This window comes from Cydia amplana, chromosome 27, assembly GCF_948474715.1.
Source record: "Cydia amplana chromosome 27, ilCydAmpl1.1, whole genome shotgun sequence".
Taxonomy (NCBI): domain Eukaryota; kingdom Metazoa; phylum Arthropoda; class Insecta; order Lepidoptera; family Tortricidae; genus Cydia; species Cydia amplana.
In genome coordinates this window covers 2738695-2761431 of record NC_086095.1, presented here as the reverse complement: position 1 = coordinate 2761431, position 22737 = coordinate 2738695, and the positions used below count along the sequence as shown (strand labels likewise).

The window sequence follows — 22737 nt, the reverse complement described above, 5'->3', positions numbered from 1 at the left end:
TATCAATTATCCAAAAAATCAAAACGCTCAGACACAGATAATTTCATAATCATTTAGATTTCCAAATTTGGTTACGATTGGTTAAGTTTTGGAGGAGGAAACAGTCGAGTACGAAACCTCGATTTTTGAGATTTTTACGCAGGATTTTTTGCCTTGTCCTTATCGCACTAATTTTAGGAGCTGCATCCGTTAGCGAGACGGGTATGTTTACCTAAAATATTTAAATCTCAGCTCCTGTTTCGTCTTAATTAATAACAAAATAGGTAGCATTTCATTTGTCTCGTAAAATTTTCGAATACCTAAATGAAATTCAACTTAATTGAAAATACAACAAGGTTCAAACTTCCTTGGCTATAATTTTGTATGGTGGGCGGCACGAGGCTAAAATGGCTTAGAACTGCGTGTTACGAACCGATTTAAGACCTTTTTCTACTTGTTACTGTTGACATAATTATGATGAATAACAACTTGATCATGCTTGGCTTCAATAAATAAAATCGGACAAGTGCGAGTCGGACTCGCCCACCGAGGGTTCCGTACTTTTTAGTATTTGTTGTTATAGCGGCAACAGAAATACATCATCTGTGATAATTTCAAGGTTCTAGCTATCGCGGTTCATGAGACACAGCCACATAGACAGACAGACGGACAGTGGAGTCTTAGTAATAGAGTCCCGTTTTTAGTTATTTTTTTATTACCTGATTTTCATTTCTTAAGAGGGAGCGTAAACCAGGAAATTAGAAAGGAACATGGTTGTATGACATATCAGATGAATCAAAACTTTAAAAAAGTGCGATGTGCGGAACCCTTGGGCAGCTCCGACTTGCACTTGGCCAGTTTATTTTATTTATACCTTTAATATTAAAAATATGACAACTCAGTGCATTTGGCACCACCACGCTAACTGCATGTGTCAACCATATAAACCAATTTTATCATAAAATTAACTTTAATCACTTCACAATTACTCGACAATGATTTTGATTACTTGTACGTGATGAATTCTCAGTAGTCATAACCAGTGATGACTTACCTATTAGACACAGCATGTAACAACTCACGGTCATCACACATAGGCGCTAGACATGTGTCGTTCACGAGTGAATGATTTAAATGAACTATATTTTTTGATTGCACTCACTCACTCTTCAACTCTTCAGATTTAACTCGCTCAGTAACTCCTCAGTGTTACTTGCTCGCTCTTTCCCACTCATGATTAGAATGAGCCGGCGGAGCCAAACGAGTGAGATGAAGCGATAATGCGAAACGAAGAGTGTCGGGGAAACATGGCTCTTCGCTTTGCTCGTCTTCCAATCGCTCGTGTGACTTAATTGGGGCATTTTCTATGAAAAGGGACCTTGTTGTCGATGGCGCTTACGCGGCATCGTCGCGCGGCATTGTATTTATATCGGAGCATCGTTAATAATGGCGTAAGCGCCATCGACAATAAGGTCCCTTTTCATAGATAACGTTACAATTAAGCGATCATACATTAAGCTGCAGAGATAACTGACATTTGTTTGCAGGGGGTCAGCTATCTCTGAACCTCACTGTACCTGTCTATCTTACAAGTCTGTGGTACCTCTTAACATAATATAGCATAAAATAACAGTAGGTCAAAAGTTCAAAGCCGGTATCATTATGTTCATTATCTACTGCGTATATTTAAAAGGACTTAAGTGTAATAATAGACCAGTAGTTATAAGTCATTATGAAACGGTAATATAATGATGGATAATCAAATGATGCTACCGGGGTTTACCCTAGAGTTTGTGATGGTGGTAAACAAAAACATGTTAATTTTCTTACGCGTGGAAAACTTGCAATGTTTTGTTAAGGTAAAAGTGCACACCAAAAAAATATACAGTAATAGTACATTATTGTCGAGGTTCGGAAGTAGCTATTACTTGCAGGCTGAGGATTCGTTTTAAACGGACGACCTTGGGAGTCCGTTTAATTGAATCCGAAGCCAACAAGTAGCCTTCCAGCCGAGTCATATATAGTGTTTTTCTCAAAAAAAAAACCGGGCAAGTGCGAGTCGGACTCGCGCACGGAGGGTTCCGCACCATCAACAAAAAATAGAGCAAAACAAGCAAAAAAACAAGCAAAAAAACGGTCACCCATCCAAGTACTACTGACCCCGCCCGACGTTGCTTAACTTCGGTCAAAAATCACGTTTGTTGTATGGGAGCCCCACTTAAATCTTTATTTTATTCTGTTTTTAGTATTTGTTGTTATAGCGGCAACAGAAATACATCATCTGTGAAAATTTCAACTGTCTAGCTATTACGGTTCGTGAGATACAGCCTGGTGACAGACGGACGGACGGACAGCGGAGTCTTAGTAATAGGGTCCCGTTTTTACCCTTTGGGTACGGAACCCTAAAAATGGTGCAAGAAATATAAATATTTTACAGAAGCAACGTTCTAATTTTCACAGAAAAAAGTAAAACCATTAAAAGATTTGCTTGCCGCCTTTAAAAAAAAAGAAGTGTACCTATTTTTCTGCTGAAAATACGCCAACGTATTTGAGACACCTAAATAGTCGCGGTACCAACATTATAATAATAACTGCTGATCATCTGTTTGGCTGTTTAATGGACCTATGCCTTCATTTGATATGGCCATAAGGCCATTTAAAGTTTTAAAAAGTTTGGAACTCGTTAAATGTTGGATTTTGCACATACAATGACATAAGGTATATCTAGTCCTGTAATTAGTTTATATGTGACGTTATCTATGAAAAGGGACCTTATTGTCGATGGCACTTACGCCATTATTAACGATGCTCCGATATAAATACAATGTCGCGCGACGCTGTGCGGCGTAACCGCCATCGACAATAAGGTCCCTTTTCATAGATAATGCCCCATATAGCTCCAGTTTATAAAACAAACGGAATAGATCAAAAACAACTTTTGTATGAAAAACTTAAATTCGCTTTTTATTTAACTATGGTATTTAAAGCTACATAAACTAATTACAGAGCTAGATATACCTTATCCTATTGTAAGTATGTACAAAGTTTCAGAGCAATCTAGCTAGTCGTTTTAAAATATGGAGAACCGAGCTTGATGCGGACTCTTAATTTAATAAAATGAGAACGTAATATTATCGATTAAATGGAAGCTGCTTTTTGTGTTTGCCTCTTAAATAAAGTTCTCTAGTTGTGACGTTCCACGGCAAAAGGTACCTTATGGCAGTTGGCGCTTACGTCGCATAGTGCCGCAATAATAATAGCGCGCGGCGGCGAAGCGGCGTTAATAATAGCATAAGCGCCAACGGCCATAAGGTACCTTTATCCGTGGGACGTCACAGTTTAGTTATTCGGCAAATGTTACCAGCAAAAAACAAAAACAACTATTTTACACCTCGAAAGTTTAAATTAAAATACACACAAAACAAATAAAATAGCTTGAAAAATGACAGACGTGACCTAATGTCAAACTTGACGTTTTGTTTATTCAGAAAGTAGCAAGAAGTGCGCAAATAATTACCTAATTAGTCATTATTATTTAGGCTCATTTTTACATTGACGCACTTACTCGTACTTATACTACGAATATGGCGTTGTTTGCTTTGAACTTAACTATAATTACCTACATATTTTATTAATTTTATTATACTCTAGACCTATCAATTGAGTGATTGAGGAAGGTTTAGGTGTATAATTTGATCAGGTTTTGTGTAACCCGTGCGAGGCCGGGGCGGGTCGCTAGTTAAGTCTAACTTTATAAAAACTTCTTAAATAATGATTACACGGATAAATTGGGAATATTTATTTACATAAAATATATATACTTTCAGTGGTACTACTTAAGTAACTAAATTAATAACTAGCTTAAATCTTGAGGCATGGATGGTGGCGGCATTTCCTCGCTGTATCGCAATGCTGATACGTTGCGCGAGGAAGTCGCCACAGCTCTTCGGTCGCCAGTTAAATTAAATAAATAAACGGATAAATTGTATATCTGGTTTAATTTATCGCCCGTATTGGATTTATGTGGGATTTACACACTCTATAATACCCAAAAAATTAACTGTAGGCTGTACTCCTCATACTGACCAACATTTGTTCAGCGACTTTTAAATATAACTTTTGTTTTTTTAATACACTTTTTTAAAAGCTTTTTCTAAGACGCAATGTATTGCGAATTTTGTTATGTTTAAGGCGTGACAAGCAACGTCAATCACAATGATAATGGCGTACCTACATTGAAGATAATATTTATTTTGTATGAAAAATACGAAGTCTTCATTATTTGTAAAGCCGACTGACTAACAGGCCGCCGGACGATATCGGCCTGTCAGTTAGAACAAAAATTTGACAATTCCGAACAACTGACAGGCCGATATCTTCCGGCGAACTGTTAATCAGTGGTCGGCTTAAAACTCACTGAACAAATATTGGTCAGTTTGAGGAGTATAGCCTACAGTTTAATTTTTTGCTCGTATTACAGGCCACACCCGTTATACATATGTGACGTTATCTATAAAAAGGGACCTTATTGTCGATGGCGCTTACGCCATTATTAACAATGCTCCGATATAAATACAATGCCGCGCGACGCTGTGCGGCGTAAGGGCCATCGACATAAGGTCCCTTTTCATAGATAATGCCCCATATATAGTTGTAGTAGGAATAGTGCTCGCGTGTCTGTCTGTTAGTGTGTCGGAAACGGAACGCTCATCAGGCGGAGGAAATTACTGATTACTGAGGTTAGCTCGGCGGCGGTCACTGGTTCGAACTCGAGCGGTACCGTTAAATTAAATGTGCCTACTTTACTTTAAAATACGAAATTCAATTACAATTTTATGATTATTTTTATGACTTTAGGTACACGTGTTTACGAGTACCTACTCTAATTAATTAACGGATAAACTCGCAGAAAGCTCTGGGAAGCTCTAATTACATCATTTTATATTCAGCAATAATTAATCGTCGTCTTCCTCGCGTTGTCCCGGCATTTTACCACGGCTCATGGGAGCCTGGGGTCCGCTTGGCAACTAATCCCAGGAATTGGCGTGGGCACTAGTTTTTACGAAAGCGACTGCCATCTGACCTTCCAACCCAGAGGGTAAACTAGGCCCTTATTGGGATTAGTCCGGTTCCTCACGATGTTTTCCTTCACCGAAAAGCGACTGGTAAATATCAAATGATATTTCGTACATAAGTTCCGAAAAACGGATTGGTACGAGCCGGGGTTTGAACCCGCGACCTCCGGATTGCAAGTCGCACGCTCTTACCGCTAGGCCACCAGCGCTTCAGCAATAATTAATAATTCTCCTAAATTAAAAGTAATTAAAGTATTATTTTTTTCAACAATAATTAAATATTCTCATAAATTAAAAGTAAACAATATAAAAACCACAGATAATGACAGGTATTGATAGTTTGAACACGCAAGCGTCGATACTTAGCATCACTTGCACCATCCCATTAACCCGGGGTTAAGCGGTTAAACCGTTAACCCAGAGTCAAATTGCACTGGTAACCATGGTAACTCCAGGTTTAACCGGTTAACCCCGAGTTAGTGAGATGGTGTAAGTGGCACTTAGCAAAGTAATAAAATACTGACGGAATTAACTGAGTAAATAATATTAAATAAGTGGTAATAAAAAAATTCCGAGTAAAGGTATATTTAAGTCGATCACAAAGAGCGATAATAAAACCTTTTCATTGCATAAAAGTACATAATAACACCATAAACACATTAAATTATATTGATAATTCTGTATTTCATGAAATATTTTTTTTTTAATTAGTTTAAAGTTAAAGTTATACGTATATAAGCGGGACAAGTATGGTCAACCAAATCTTGTCAGTAAAAAAAGGCGCGAAATTCAAAAAAAAAAAAAATTCTATGGGACGCAATCCCTTAGCGCCTACATTTTTCAAATTTGCCGCCTTTTTCTACTGTCAAGATCTGGTTGACCAAGTTTATATACGTGATTACGTATGTATTTAGTTGTATATATGTATATGTATATATTTGTAGTAGGTAAGCTAGTATTATAATATTTTAAGTAGAAACTTTTCGTGTTTTATCATTATTATTTTTTTATTTTTTGCGCCGTTGGTACAGTACGGATGTCTACCGTCTCCAATTCTCCCTCACTTGCTCAAAGGTTAACTGGAAAAGATCCCTTAAAGGGATAAGTTCGCCTTTGTACTAATGACGAATGATATTTTTCCTGATTTGTTCTGATTTTTGTATAATAAAGTGTTTTACTACTATTACTAATACGCTAACTCTTTACAATTGCACCAGCGCCGACGGCGAGGTATTTAAAATCTTAATAACCGAGTGAGAAGGCAAAACGGCTGTTTCCGACGAATCATTGCCCTTCGGCGAACTCATCTCTAATGTGCGTCTAGGAATGTTGTTGTTGTTGTTGGTGTTGTTGGTTTTGTTGTCCTAAGACACCCCACGGACCCATTTCTCGAAGCGCTTATAAGATGTACAATAATAAGAAACATAAGAAAACGAATAAAAAATAAAATATCGTAACACCAAATCATCTTAATGATCTGCGACATAGGAACTTATTAGTATCGAAAAAAACGATACAGTCACGTTTAAACTCAAACTACTTTTTGCGGTGATAACTTTTTTCACACAAAGATTTGGGACTATCTGTCATAGTAAAAGTATTAGAACTTAGAATAAGCTATCCAGTGACATATTGCTTGTCCTTATTGGTCATATAGGCCAATTTGCCCACCCTCCTTTATTAACTGAATTGTCAAATGTCATTTGACAGCCAGAGGTACCATGATGTACAGTCGGCCAAAAATGTGGTCTACCACCCTACGGTTGAGGTTCGTTTGAACGTCATGGGACGACAAGGTCGATTTGACATGAATGTCAGTGACAATTGTCAATCTTAGCGATCGTTAGATCTCGCAGAAACTTTTGTCAAAACTGGTAGACCACTTTCCTGGCCCACTGTACAAACAGCAACAATCCTAACTGTACATCGGTGGACCTTATTACAAAAGGCATAAGGTCCACCGATGTACGGGTAACAGTATGCGCGATGGTTAGGGTTGCCAGATCGAAAGGCACTATTCTCGGGAAAAAATAAAAAAATTCGGGATTTTGAGACTTAAGTCGGGAATTTTTTTTTATTCAAATTAAAGTAACTGTATTCAAAACAACGATATTTTACATTATTGGCACTACGTCAGTTGCTCTGCCCATAGACGTTTATTATAACGCTGACGCGCTCGACGCAGCAGGTCGCTCGCTCGCTCGACGACAGTTTGGAACTTGAAATTGTTGTTTTACAACGTGCAGTTGTTTTTCGGGACAATTTCCACTTTGTCGGGAATCGGGAACACATGCTAAAAATCGGGAGAATCCCGCCAAATCCCGACCATCTGGCAACCCTAGCGATGGTACATGCCCGTACAGCAACATCTACTTCTGTTGTTTCGACTAAAGGGGACCAATCCGCCGGCCGATATCGGCCTGTAAGTTGTTCGGAGCTGTCAACTTTTTATTCTAAGCGACACGCCGAGACCCTAAAGTTGACTTTAAACCTCTACTACTATTAATCACACTTAGTCTAGTCTAAGCTAGATGTCAACTAGGTAATTACGATTATTATTACGTAGTTAACAATGGCTGGTTTTCCCTGTAAGGTGATTTAACTTGGCTAGCCTTAACAAAATCATAACATGGAACACGTGACTCTTTGGAATTATAATTAGGTACCTATTCACTTAGAACAATCATTTTTTTCTAATACATAAAGGGGCCCTGAAATTAGATTGGATTTATTTTATTTTATTTCATTTATAAAATAGCTTCATAAAGAAGAAACACTAAGCACGAGAAAATTGTTACATTTACCTTCCTGTTTCGATGTTTAGTTCTTTTTTTTTCGTGTTTTTAAAAACCTTTTTTTTTTGTTGCAGGACGCCTGGCTGTTATTTTGTTCAGCATATGTACAGTGGTCCTCGGAATCATCCTTTCCTTCGTACCTTGGTTGGACTACATTATATTTAGGGTGAGTGTACCAGCGCTTAATGTGTGTAATATTTATTTACAGTACACATGGTGCTACTTTACCGCCCTAGTGCGGTATTAACTAGCACTATACGTGCGTATGTGGAAAATTTTAAGGGCCATATGTACTGTAAAGGGGCCCACTGATTAACAGTCCGCCGGACGGTATCGGCCTGTCAGTTAGAACAAAATTTTGACAGTTCCGAACAACTGACAGGCCGATACCGTCCGGAGGACTGTTAATCAGTGGGCCCCTAAAAACGTTGTACAATAACTAGGTACACAATGCGAAAAGGTAATTCGCAACTCGTGTCGATTTAAAACACTCCCTCAGGTCGTGTTTTAATTTATCGCCACTCGTTGCAAATTTCCTATTTTTCACACTTGTATCATAATGTACTATTATTCCCACACTTTGTGGGCAAAAAACAAAGTCACAGGCATGTCATGATGTATGTATGTCTGCAACAGGAGCTGAAGCTGTGGAACGGCTCGCTGAGCTACTCGTACTGGCAGAAGCCCGGAGTGGTCCGGCTGACGAAGGTCTACATCTTCAACGTCACCAACCCCAGCGGCTTCCTGGAGCATGGCGAGAAACCTAAACTGGTGGAAGTTGGCCCTTTTGTGTATAGGTAAGTCTACAAACCAACTACAAACCGCATATCTACCCTTAGTGTAAGGCCTGAGTGGACGCTCGAGTTGGGCGTGCAGCGGGGCGGGGCGTGCGGCGTGCATGTTAAACAAATGCGCACGTATAGGAGCGGCCTTAGTGCACGCCGCTCACATCACGCGTGAGCCCACAGCCACGCTGCACGCCCCGCCGAACGCTCCGCTTTGAGCGTCCACTCAGGCCTTACACTTATGCCAGCTGTAGACACACGTCGAGACCATAGAAGGTAGGATCCTATTGAAGTGGTATACGCGTGCCTCCGTGAGGGACAAAACATACGCAATGCGACAGTATGATTGGTCGAATTTATTTGTTGCCCACCATAATCCATACTAATTTACGGTGGGGAATTAAAAAAATGTGAGACAAGGACAAACAATAATAGCGCTTTCGCTGCTACTCCTACCGTTCGGTCATTTCCCCCCCACCCCTCATACCCGATCCAGTTAAAAAACTAGATTCATGGTCGAGACACTCCGAGACAGGCCGAGAACGAGTGTGTAAATTAATTAAAATTAGTTAAAATTAATTAAATATCATTTACATATTGTATTAGGCAACTAAGGCCCATAGATACATAACTTACAAACTAACATACATACAATAATAAAAATCTTACAAGCTATAAATTATTTCGGCGACACGGTGGTTTTCTGTTGTATCGCATGTTCCGGTGTAGGATTTGGCAGATTCCCACGGAACCGCCGAAACAGGCGGCCTAGCCAAGGTGACGATCGCTTGCGCTTCGTCATCGAATCGCTTTGTGTCTCTCTATCACTCTAGTGTGACAGTGACAGTTGCGTTTCGATCGCTACGAAGAGTACGAAGCGTTAGCGATTGGCACGATGGCTACGCGGCCAGAACCGCATAAACCGGCCAGTACGGCTACCATCAGTTTGGCACTGACATAAACGCCGTCGAGAACGTAATTTACTTTCTAATACATCTCGCTCGTACTCGCATATTAGTGCAAACGAGATGTATAGGAAGTAAATTACGTTCTCGATAACGTAAATGTCAGTTTTGACACTGTCAGTGACTCATGGTACGGGCTCTGAAGTCCGCGCTCGCGATGATTTCCAACAATATCGAACTAGTGTGCTCCTAACCATGACTTTTAAAAACTTTCATCATCATATATATATATACCGTGTTTTTATTGAATTCCGTTAACTTCGGGGTATGGTTAAGTACGTTTAAGAGAACTAAATGGCATAGTTAATTTTCAAAAAAAATTTTTTTTTGCTTTTTTTACAAAACATTTTTAAAAAGTAATTATATGTAGCATATAGCGTTGTTGTAACACGGGCATTACATTTAACTCAACCAAACAATTGAAATCTGTGACATATAAATGTCATTTCGAACTTCGATCGACCGAGATTGTACTTAAGTTTAGTAGCAAATGTATGAACTCATTCTAAACACTAATCAATATGTAAACCGGCCCTAAGGCAAGTGTACACGCTTGTAGAGGCCTTATAGGAAAAAAATAAATTATTGATTATCTCCGGAATGGAGTTAATAATTAGAATATCGGTGTCTTTGAGAAAGATACTTTAATTTAAGCTCAGGAATGCACCCTTGAAATTAACGGAAATCAAAAAAAACACGGTGTATAGCGTGTCATTAACTAGCTTTCCAGTATAGCGACGGGCGGCGGTCATTTTGTGAGTCAAGAGCAGTGACCGTCGAGCTTTTGTATTTCGCGCGGTCTGGCCTTAATCACTACGGGGACACCGGAGTGAATTGGTACCATGAGCTTCCATGAGGATGATGATGATTGATAAAAACTATCCATATTTTAATTTTTAACAAGCAGAAACGTCTGCGAGTGCGAACGATGCTATTAAGCTTAGAATAAATTTAGTTAAAAATGACTGTCTTGGGTGAGACTTGAACGCCCAGCCTCTGGATCGATACTCCAGCGCTCTGCCATCTAAGCCACCGAGACCTCATCCATAGCCAGCAAATCTTTCCACCATATGGGTCAACGGGACCCGAGCGACATCTACCGTAAGAGCGTTACACTTCTTAAACGGCTACCGGAGCTCCTTACAGAAACTATTATACATACTAATCATAATATCAGTCAACATTTTCGTACTCTCAAATTAGGATTAAGTGATCCATCCGGCCCCAGTTCACTCCCATTTTCCCAAATTAGCTGCATATGTCTAGCGCATTTAACTAGTTTTAAACCACAGATTAGAACAGCTATGCCAATATCACTAAACCTGACCATACAGGTATACAGGCTGTCCTTACCTTAGCCATTGGACAAAGCCTAAAATCCCACGTAGGGTTACTTCTCAGGAATGCTCCAGTAATAATGTTGCCAGTATGTCAGTATGACGTATGACCTTTATTTTCACTTCATATTTGGCTAAGAGTTGAAAAAACGTCCCGTTTAGTTTCAGGTCCCAAAAATTAACTGAATAATTGTGATTTTATATTTATTTCACGAGATGACTTTGAGGGAATAAAATATCGAATAAAAGTATACCTACCAGAAACAGTTTAATGAAGGTCGCTTGGAAGAGATTGCTTTAAGAGATAATGTAAAATGTTCTTTGCCATTACTACGGCCGTTTAAGAGATTATATTTATATTTTATATATGTGCAGCTAGAACTCAACATCATAAAGATTTATTATTATTTCAACTTTATTACCAACTACAATTAACCTTTAAACATCCTGTATATCCTGTACAATTGTAATAAAACAATTATTAGGTATAAAAAGACAAATGAATGAGACGCGGCAAGCTAATTTAGTAATATGTATAGTCTATCAAACTACTTTGTCAGTAGAAAAAAGGCGCGAAATTCTAATCTCTATGGGACGATAACCCTTTGCGCCTACATTAACTAAATTTGCCACTTTTTTCTACTGACAGAAATGGCTTGACACACTGTAATGAATTAATCGTGGTCAATAATATCGTATAATATGTGTGCGAGAAAACATATATAGGTATAGTTTGTCAAAAGACTGTCTCATTTCAAACATAGACACAAAGAATCATAATCATACTATATTTGTCTTACACTACTACTTACACCCAAAACTCCCAAAAGAAAAGGATGAGTATAGTTTTCCTGGTTCTTACTGATTGACAAATTGGTTTGACCAACTATATATAATTTTAATTTTGAACTATACCCAAAAAGTAAGATAAATTAAGTATGCATTGAATAGTAGCTTGTGTTACAAGGGATCAAAATGATAAGGTAAAGGGCCCCTGTTTCGGCAGGTTAAGCGCTCTTGAGAGTTTGTATATTTTTTTAAATATTACTAAGCATATCAATACCTTGAAAGCTTTTGAGTAAGTTATATTAGTTCTTTGTTAATAATTTAATGTATAAATTATAGGGTTTTAGTTGAAACTTTTTTTTATATGATTTTTTTCGTGAACCTCTTATTGGCTCCCATTTCGTGATACGAATTTCGCTCAGCTCCTAAGTTCGTGAATTCGTGTCCCCTGTTTCGGTATAAAGTTTTCTTAGAGTAATTGGTGATAATTTGCTGATAATCATTTTAAATATTTAACGGTCTTACCTACTTACGAGTAATTGTAAAGTCAAATTAAAAATAATATTTAAAAAAATAAATAATTGAGAGCTAGCTTAAAGATTTTTGTACTCGTCGATTTTAATGGTTGAATTAAGACTTCATAAACCATATGTGTACTATACTTGATTAAAATCCGAAACTATATAAATAAAAAAAAAAAAAAAAAAAAAACTTTTTACAAAAAAAAATAACTAACTTATACTTACGTTAAATGTAAACATACACAAAAATAAATCAAATAAATTGAATTATAAATAAAATTGTGGTAGTAAATAGTTAATATGAGAATATTGAGAATATACGTGGAATATACCTTAAACATTTAAACTCGGGTCACATTCAAACTTGTTTTATGAGAATTCTAGTGAAAAAAACATATACCGAATTTCGCTCATACGAAACTTCATGAAATAAATTAATTGTTATCTAATTTATTTTTTTAATTATCTTCGTTGTTATATTTAAAAACAAGCACTCAAAATGTATCTAGAAAATCCTTGATTCGTTAGTGGCACGAAATAGGAGACACACGAAAAATTAAATGACCGCTATTTCGTGAGTCGATTTATTGCAATTTTAAGGTATTTCTATGCATATATTCAATCTTTTTTCTTATCAAATCAATTACTAAGGAACCTACAGAAACACTCCCAAAAACTTTTATTCGAATGGGTTTAGTTTTTCCTTCCTATAAGCTTAACAAGTGAGAGCGCGCACCTTACGCCTAAGAAAAGTGCACGCATACAACACAGCTGTTCGCGGCCGTCTGCCAGTTTCGACGGTCGTATTATTCTCAGTTTAATCACTAAAATATTGGTTATTATTTTATTGAAGAGATTAAATAATACAGATTTTTATCATATGTATAATTTGAATAAAAAATATTAGAATTCCTTATTATTTGCGCCAGAAACAAAACTAACGAAATAACGTACTATCACGAACTTGGGGCCCTTTACCTTATATCTCCGTAAAGGGCGTACATTGAATCCTGAATGAAGCGATGGATTCTACAATAGAATCCCGAACGTAGTGAGGTGAACGTAGAATCCTGAGCGTAATGAGGGATTCAAGTGTACAGGGATTCAAGTACAGAATGCGTGCACGCGATTCTGCTACTCGGTGCCAATGAGAGCCCACATCTCACCATACCTTAATGAAAACTGTATACTTAAAATGGCGGGCCGAAGAGTATTGCACTTAGCCTGTCTTATAAAAAAAACTGTAACAACCAAGAAACCCGACTACCTTTATGAAAAAATTAACTGGTTAAAGGATGAGCACCATCTGAACACCCGAAGTAAAATACAAAATAAATTATCCTTACCGCATCACAAAACTGTTGGGTATAGAGGGAGCTTTAAATTCTCAGCAGCCAAAATCTGGAATGATCTGCCTCCACCTCTAAGAAATAATGTGTCCCAAAATACTTTTAAATCTAAACTGAAATCAATATTATTCTATAAACAGAAGAATATTTAAGCACCCTTGAAACATCTAATGAATAGTACCTAGTAATTTTTCATGTCATGTCTTGCCCTAGCTAATACTTAGTTATATTTTTATTTTTTCCCATGCCCTTTTTTTTTTCTCTTGCCTTACCTTTGCTAAGTTATCTTAGACTTAGTAACTAATACATTAAAAAAAACACTTTGTTTATATTTTAATATATTATTCGTAATTAGGGGTGAACTGAAAACCAGCGCTGTGACAGCTAGTCTGTAACACAGCAAATGCTGAGTCCATTCCTTTTGTCACACCATTGTTATAGACTTAAGAAACTATGTTATGTCTCCTATCTACATGTATAATCGTTTGTTTTTCTCTTATCGTTTGTGTATTCTTGTATGTGTGTGGCAATAAACAATTTTTATTCTTATTCTTTATTCTAAGTGTTAACGCCCAAGAGGAAATAATTTTAATACCGTGCGACACATACTGCTTTTCATCAACTATGAGGAAAATAAAAAAATCTTAGTGTTGACACAATCTGATGCTTAGATTATTTAGATGCAACAGATTATTTAAGCTAAAAAAATAATATGCCAAAAAATTTAAAAATAGTGTGCTAGAACAGAAAAGTGTTACTTTGCTCCCTCCTAGCAGGGAGGAAAAGTGCCACTTTGATCCCTCCTAGCAGGGAAGAAAACGCTCTTTTCTGAATAGGAGGAGTGAAAAAGTAATATCACTGCTGTCACTGGCGGTCAAGTCAGCGTTTAAATACAAATACACCGTCTGACATAATCTATGGCAACGGTCACTTAAAACGGTGAACGCCGCAACTAAAAACAAAACAAGACTAATTTGTGACTATTTCACAAATTGCATGTAGGTACTTACACTTCAATTTGAAAATATCTTTAAACTCTATTTTGTGAGGCATAAAGTCGATTTTAGAATGTTTTTATTTAATAATTATTTTACATTGAACTTGTTGCAATCATTCTCATAGTATCTTACGAAACTAATGACTATAACTGTTTAGTAGGTATCTAGTATTTAGACATCGTTTCAAGGTCGTCTACAATCTAGATTTTTACATTTTTATCAAGGTATGCATAAAGGATCTTTTTATATTATACAATGCAAATTATGCATATAAATAATAAATTTAAATAGGTAGGTAAATATATATAATAAAAATTAATATTTAAATGGCGTGACATTTAATTTGTACCTACATCCGCATTTGTGAATAAGAATAGTGATCGAAATGTATTTTAAAATACCACCTCTATATACGAGCGTATTTTGAAATTTGTCGCCCCGGGCCTATTACGTTTCGCCGCCCCAGTAGTCAAGGAAGATAAACAAAATGCAATCCGCTAGGGGCGGCGTATGCCGCCCCATGCCGCCTCTGAGGGTTGGCGCCCCGGGCCATGGCCCGGATGGCCCTAGGGTAAATACGCCCCTGTATACGAGTATGTTATAGGTACAAATAAATTTTGATTCTGATATTCTGTACTTAATAAATAAGTCTTTCGCAACACAAAAATAACATTTTCGAGGAATCATAGAATAGGTACGATAATATATCAATAAAATATATTATTTTTTTAATTTTTAACAAGCAGAAACGTCTGCGTTCGATGCTATTAAGCTTAAGCGTAACTGATGAATTTCCAATATGACTTGGAACTCCGGTAGCCGTTCAAGAAGTGTAACGCTCTTACGGTAGATGTCGCTCGGGTCCCTTGACCCATATGGTGGAAAGATTTGCTGGCTATGGATGAGGTCTTGGACTGGGTCTTGGTGGCTCAGATGGCAGAGCGCTGGAGTATCGATCCAGAGGCCGTGAGTTCAAGTCTCACCCAAGACAGTAATTTTTCCACTTTTAAATTTATTCTAAGCTTAAAATATATTATGTTATACTTATAGAGCGCTGGTGGTCTAGCGGCCAGAGCGTGTGACTTTCAATCCGGAGGTCTCGGGTTTAAACCCCGGCTCGTTAAAGAGGAGGTACATTATAAACTGAAATAGATGTCATTTATTTGTTAGCCTGTTGTGTCCTACTGCAGGACAAAGGCCTCCCTCTCTTCAATGCGGTTCGTTCTATAGCAATATTAGGCCATATAGGTAGGTACTTATTCAAGCCATATATTAGATTTTATATATTCAAGAAAAAGCGCTGGTGGCCTAGCGGTAAGAGCGTGCGACTTGCAATCCGGAGTACCTGTACGAAATATCATTTGATATTTACCAGTCGCTTTTCGGTGAAGGAAAACATCGTGAGGAAACCGGACTAATCCCGATACGGGCCTAGTTTACCCTCTGGGTTGGAAGGTCAGATGGCAGTCGCTTTCGTAAAAACTAGTGCCCACGCCACGGGATTAGTTGCCAAGCGGACCCCAGGCTCCCATGAGCCGTGGCAAAATGCCGGGACAACGCGAGGAAGATGATGATATTCAAGAAAAAGTGACGAAGCCCTTCAGTGGTGAACCACAAATCAAAATATTTAATAAAATAATTTGATTTCTGCCCAAAGTTGTGAGTAGGTACATGTTCAGATATATTTGAGCACATTGCATTGGCCGCTCCATTATATCTGATGGATCAAGAAAAGCAAAGTCGCAAGGAATGCCGATGCCTCCACTTATAATACGGTTGTCAAAGAACACAAGCGCCCGAGTAAAGCAAAGATTATAGCCCTTTTTGAGCAGGATATTTGGCAATTCACGGCAATTATTAAAATTCGTTCGACCGATGTATGTGTGACTGGTAATTGGGTCAAAATTATTTTCGTTGTCTTGTTTCTGACCACTCTGGTCTCTGTCACGCTTCTTCTTTTGTATTTTCACTATATATATTATAAAACAAAGTCGCTTCCCGCCGTCTGTCTGTCTGTCTGTATGTATGCTTAGATCTTTAAAACTACGTAACGGATTTTGATGCGGTTTTTTTTAATAGATAGAGTGATTCATAAATTTCACCCGATACAAAAGCTTCACTCCGTCACATTTTTTGGGGACAAAAAACAAGCCAAGGAAAAGAATTTTGGCCCAATTAATAGAAAAATAAATAATAAACGCATACTTTTAGTTTTTTACTATGAATAGAGTCGAGTCTAAAACGAGAATTATTAAATAAAAATATATTTACAAATTAAACTAAGTACCGTAAAATGGGGTGAGTAGGGTTCACGGGGAGAGAAGGGATGAAAGGGGAGTGAGATGGGTTTTTAAGTCTACTGCTACAAAAATAATGTATTCCAATTTAAAATGGAGCTATATTAATACTCATAATAAAAAAAACGATACAACAATCTTCCAAAATCACCTTATGTATGAAAACCCAACTCACCCCAAATACGAGAGACTACGGGGTGAGGTGGGATTTCCTGTTTATCGTCAAAGCTATGGAATGGAACTACCCAAAATAAAATAAAAACTAAAACACAAACGTCCGGAACACTTATTATATACAGCATTCAGTTTGCATAGGTATGTAAAAATAAAATTTCATCGAGGTTTGAACGTCAGTTTTGCACCTACTTACCCCATTTTATGGTACTGGTTTGCATTTATACAGTTTTATAGTTTTGTGATGCATTTTAGCATTAATTTTTTATGGACCGTCACAAAACTGACACCCAAAATTTGTTTTTAGCTAATATTATAACCGGATGCACCGGAAGTCTATTTTCAACTCCTGCTTATAATATTAGTTGTAAATTGTTTTAGTAGTAAATTTTTCGTCAGTAGCGAAACTTATGCCATCTGGTGTCAAGTAGCGGTACTGATAGTTCCACTACTTGATGTTAGATGTCGACTACGAAATATCTCGCTTTTTGGTAATAAAACTGATGTCCACTCTTTCTTTACTTATAATATTTCTCTATGAATTGACGTATTTCGCGGTAGAGCAGAGAGTACTTATGTTAGAACGTGCACTTTAGTTTAGCGCATGCGCTGTAGGCCGCTTGCGACTCGTGATTTCTTCACACGAAAACCCCACTCTCGCGCACGCAAGTGTTTAGTGGATTAAATTTAATGAAATAGAATATTTTCTCTCTCTGCACCAATTGAAGGTATCTCTGTTTGGCCCTATGGTTGACTGGTAGAGAATGCCATTTGGCATTAAGTCCGCCATTTGTACATTGTTGTATATATTTTGTGCAATAAAGTTTAAATAAATAAATAAATAGCCAAATAAGCATTAACCCTTCGTATGTATAAGCACTGATCAGTTCGAACGAATTTAAACCTATTGTTTTAAACAATGGGTTTAAATTCGTGCGCACTGATGATCAGTGCTTAGACATACGAAGGGTTAATGACAAAAAACCTGTGCCGAATAACTCCTATACTGAATATGTACTCCTACACACTCAAGTGTTAGAAAACTACTTCGTTTTTACCCGAGGGTTTTTAGGGTTATGGTTACGGTCAAGGAATTTAATTTCTGTTTAAGTTTAGTGTAGTTAAGTTTATATCTCTCAACACGATGTTCGAGGATAATGTAAAACAATACGTACTCGTATAATGAGTATAGAATACAACTTGAAATTTTATTACATACATATTTACATATTATAGTGGTAAGGTGGTAGTTAGCAATGGTATATAAATCTATCGTAAAATAAACTAGGTACTGTCTACTACTACTTAGTACTTGTAATATCTGGGAGACCGAGCTTTGCTCGGAAAACATATAAAAACTCAAAAATGCGCGTTTTCCCAGAGATAAGACCTAGCTAGATCGATTTTCGCCCCCGAAAGCCCCCATATAGTAAATTTCATCGAAATCGTTAGAGCGTTTCCGAGATCCCCGAAATATATATAATTATAAATAAATAAACAAGAATTGCTAGCTATAGAAATAGGTGTGTTTTTGCCGTGTGTTCAACCCTAGCGTGAAAAGTAGGTACTTAAGGGGCCCACTGATTAACAGTCCGCCGGACGATATCGGCCTGTCAGTTAGAACAAAAAGTTGACAGCTCCGAACAACTGACAGGCCGATATCGTCCGGCGGACTGGTGTGGTAATCAGTGGGCCCCTTTACTCAAACGATTTTGGTAAAATATTCATCTATTCTTTTTGATGGCACGGGTGACACAATATATGTAACATTTATAACCAACTTTCAAAAAGGGAAGGTTAATTTCTGAAAACCGTATTCTTGTTAACATTTTGTTCAGAAGCTCACACGCTGAGCGCGACTGTACACAAACATACATTGGCATTTTTCGTAATGCTAGAAACTCGACAAACTTGCCAAAGCATAAACCAAACGCACCTTCTTCTACAAAACCTAAATCAAATATCAACTCTATAGCTTTATACATACGACTCAAATTCCAATGAAGAGTTAGTATTTTTAGGTTATTTTGACACTTATACTGTAGATTACGACATTGTCAATAAAACATAATCTGTGTGATCAGTTTTTGACAGGCCCGGGCGAACGGAAAATGTCAATACTGCTCTGTCAATAACTCTCACTAAAGTGTGGCTACCACCAGTTTGGTACTAACATAAACGCTATCGAGAACGTAACTTGATTCTATATGATTCTATGCATCTCGCTCGTGCTTAGTGCGAGATGTATAGAAAGTAAATTACGTAGATGTTAGCGTATATGGGTCATTATTAGTGATGTACCGACTATGGTTTTGGCCTACTAGCCGATTAGTCGGCCGTCTAGTCGGCCAAGTTCATAATTGTCACTTCCCGATAAAGATTACATTTGTATGGCAACTGTAGTAGCTTTAATATTCAATTTCGGATGTAATGCATTAGATAGCAGCAAAACAAAAGGGTTCTGGCTCAGTAATACGCTCCACTCTTTCGGGTGAAGCACTGATAATTCTGCTAGAACCCAGGTTACGAACCCATTTAGGTAGAGTAATGAGTTTATATTAAATCATACTATTACCTATTGTATATGTACATATGTACAATTTTCGTATTATTTTTATACGTGGCACCAATGACCGACAGGAATCAATAAAATAAACTAACAATTTATTTGATAGGAAACTAGCGACCGGGTAGCGACGTTCGCAACGGGTTAACAAATTATACATAAACCTTCCTCTTGAATCACTCTATCTCTTTAAAAAAACCGCATCAAAATCCGTTGCGTAGTTTTAAAGATCTAAGCATACAGACAGACAGACAGACAGCGGGAAGCGACTTTGTTTTATACTATGTAGTGATGCCAATCGATGTATGGAAATGGTCACGTGACTTTTTGTTTTCATCGTATCTGATGGCGATAAGATAAAGATAAGATAAAAGATAGTTTATTCAAGTAGGCATAATTACAATGCGCTTATGAACGTCAAATAAAGCTAGGTAGACCGGCTCCAACCCTACACCTCTGCCCCGAGAAGATTTAAATCCCCCCTCAATTGGAGGAGGGTATCCCAATATGGGACCGGCAACAAACTCGGCGGGACACATCTTTTCAAAAATAATTACATCTTATAATTAACATGCATTACGAGAAAATAAGGGAAAAAAAATACAATTTAAATTACTATAGAATTATATGGTTTAAGAACTTTATTCTCAATAAGAATTTACAAAATTCGCTTACTTGAGAATACAATTTTTATAATTATATCTTAGGACTAACGTGCAGACAATGTAAAATAAATAAGTCATTATTAAGTACAAATACAAAACAGTAGTTATGGTTACAAAGTGGGTAGAAATACGTTACTACCGGCTCGGATAGCTTAACCCGTACAATTAAATATGATGCATTCCCAACGCTACCAAGCGCTTGCGAGTTTACGCCATCAAACATAAGTCTGACTTCCGATTTAGTGCGGTTATTGGGAATAGTGAGTCGCGTTACACTGGTTTATTAATCATGCGTCCGTCAGCGGGTCAAAGGGAACTCGGAGCCTGACGAATGTCGGCGAGCTACGAAGCAGGTGGCGTGGAGAAGTCAATTGGGTATAATAACGCAGAGTATTATATTTGTTGGAAATAGCTTAACAGATTACAATTATTTGCAATATTCATATTTTATCGTTTTTAGGTATTTTTTTATTTTATTTATTTCTTTATAGTTTTTTTTTTTCTTTATACATTGTTTCTTTATTGATGTAAGTAGGTAAATGAATCTTATGTAATTTTATCGATAAAAAATAAGTGATTAAGGATATTGCATTTATAATTTTAGTTTATTGTTATTTACTTATGTTTATTTTGGTGAGTAGGGTAAAGGCACCAGTAGTCAGCCTTATAACGACTTTTTTAAGTTTGAACGTTCGGCATTTCTACAGGATTAGTCGGATAATTAAACAAATGACATGGTTAGATCAATTGTTTATCATAGTTTTAAAACAAAATATTAAAAAAAAAAACAATCCTCTTTATAATATCTCTAATTAAGTTTAAACAAGAAGTGGCACTTTTCTCCAGTATTCAGCCCCCAAAATCCAGTAAGCAGCCTCTGTGTACCCAGTACTCAGCCTATATAAACTATTCATAATAATTAGATCAAAATCACTAATATTTATATCAAAATCAACGATATTATAATATTTTTTTTTCTTTATAATTTTTGTTATCGTTATTGTAGTTAGTTGTAGTTTTTAATTTTAGTTTATAATTTTTTTGCATATACATATGTATTACTTACCTACTTATTTACTTATTTAATAAATAAAAAATCTTATAGGTACATACAATTCTTATGACACGAAATTTGTTGGCCATAGGTACTTAATTATTCTTGCAAACTAAGAATTGCAATATTTATTTTCTAATAATTAATCCGTCAAAAATTAATGAGGTAAATCAGGTAATATTGTAATATATAATTATGTTCCTAGTAGGTATTCGGTAAAAAATAATTAATCGAGTCTATGCAGATCTAATTATCATTAATAAACAGTCATATACCGACCAGGAAAAAGCAAAATGATAGTTATGTATAGTTAACGTCAAAAATATGTATACACTTTTGAACCTTATTTCAATGAGATAGGGTTTAAAAATGTGGACATATTTTTGGCGGCGACGTACCAAGCAAGGTCAATGGCTGAGTACTGGATCCGCGAAACCCAGTGCTCAGCCGCATTAAAACGTTATTTCAAATGCGGCTGACTACTGGGTTTTACTTTAAATTGACTAGGGCATGCCTAACTAAATTTGAAAATGTAAATTTAACGGTCCTAACGGTCGCATTGGCTCGAAAATAATAAAATAAAAGAATAACCCAAAGGTCAGCCGTGGGGGGCTGGGCACTGGATTCTTTGGAAAAAAGTGTTATCCAGTGGCCAGCCCCCTCAATTTATAAGTGAAAAATTTATATTTTCATTCAAATATAATGCAATTTAATAGATAAACTAATAAATAAACCAATCATTAACAACAACATTAACTTTTAACATTAAAACATAGTTTTTCTTGCCTGTTAAGAGAACACCACGTGCAGTAAAAAATATGGCGGACATGACACTATTGCACTCGTCGACAAACAGCAGTATGAACGAGTATATTTCTTCCCCCCGTTCCCTCACCGCACCTGTCGTGTGACGTATTAACCAATAAGGAATCAAAGCTCCTATTTGAGTACTCGCGATTTGTTTAAACGAATATACCAGATATTTATGACCAATAAACGGCTCAAAAGGCTGACCACTGGTACCCGGCTGGCCACTGGTGCCGTTACCCTATGTTGTTTAACAGTATAGTTTGTATTGGTATTAACTATGAATATTTAGCAATTTTTTAAGTTTAATATTTAGACATACATAATAATGGTTGTTTTATGCAATATAGTACAATTATTAGATATTAAGTTTACTTACGTAATTTTTTATACTGATAATGTATGTAAATTTCAAAATATTTACCATACTATTTTTTTTTTTTGGACGGTTTAAAATTTATTTGATCAAACGTGCATATTATTTGCTTAACAAATATACATGCACAAAATCATTTAATTATTACATTATTTATTACAATAGAGTTCTAGATGTTTTTTGAAGCTATGTTCAATTCCTTGATATC

The 22737-nt window shown here is 36.7% G+C and overlaps 1 protein-coding gene across 3 annotated transcripts in view; it reads left to right on the top strand.

Annotated features, from left to right (window-relative positions):
• Nucleotides 1-22737, top strand: part of LOC134660465 (scavenger receptor class B member 1) — a 143539-nt gene that overhangs the window by 106083 nt on the left and 14719 nt on the right. For all 3 annotated transcript variants that reach the window (XM_063516217.1, XM_063516218.1, XM_063516219.1), the window contains exons 3-4: nt 7924-8015; nt 8486-8646. In XM_063516217.1, coding sequence (XP_063372287.1) covers nt 7924-8015; nt 8486-8646 — 253 coding nt within the window. The remainder of the gene's footprint in view (nt 1-7923; nt 8016-8485; nt 8647-22737) is intronic.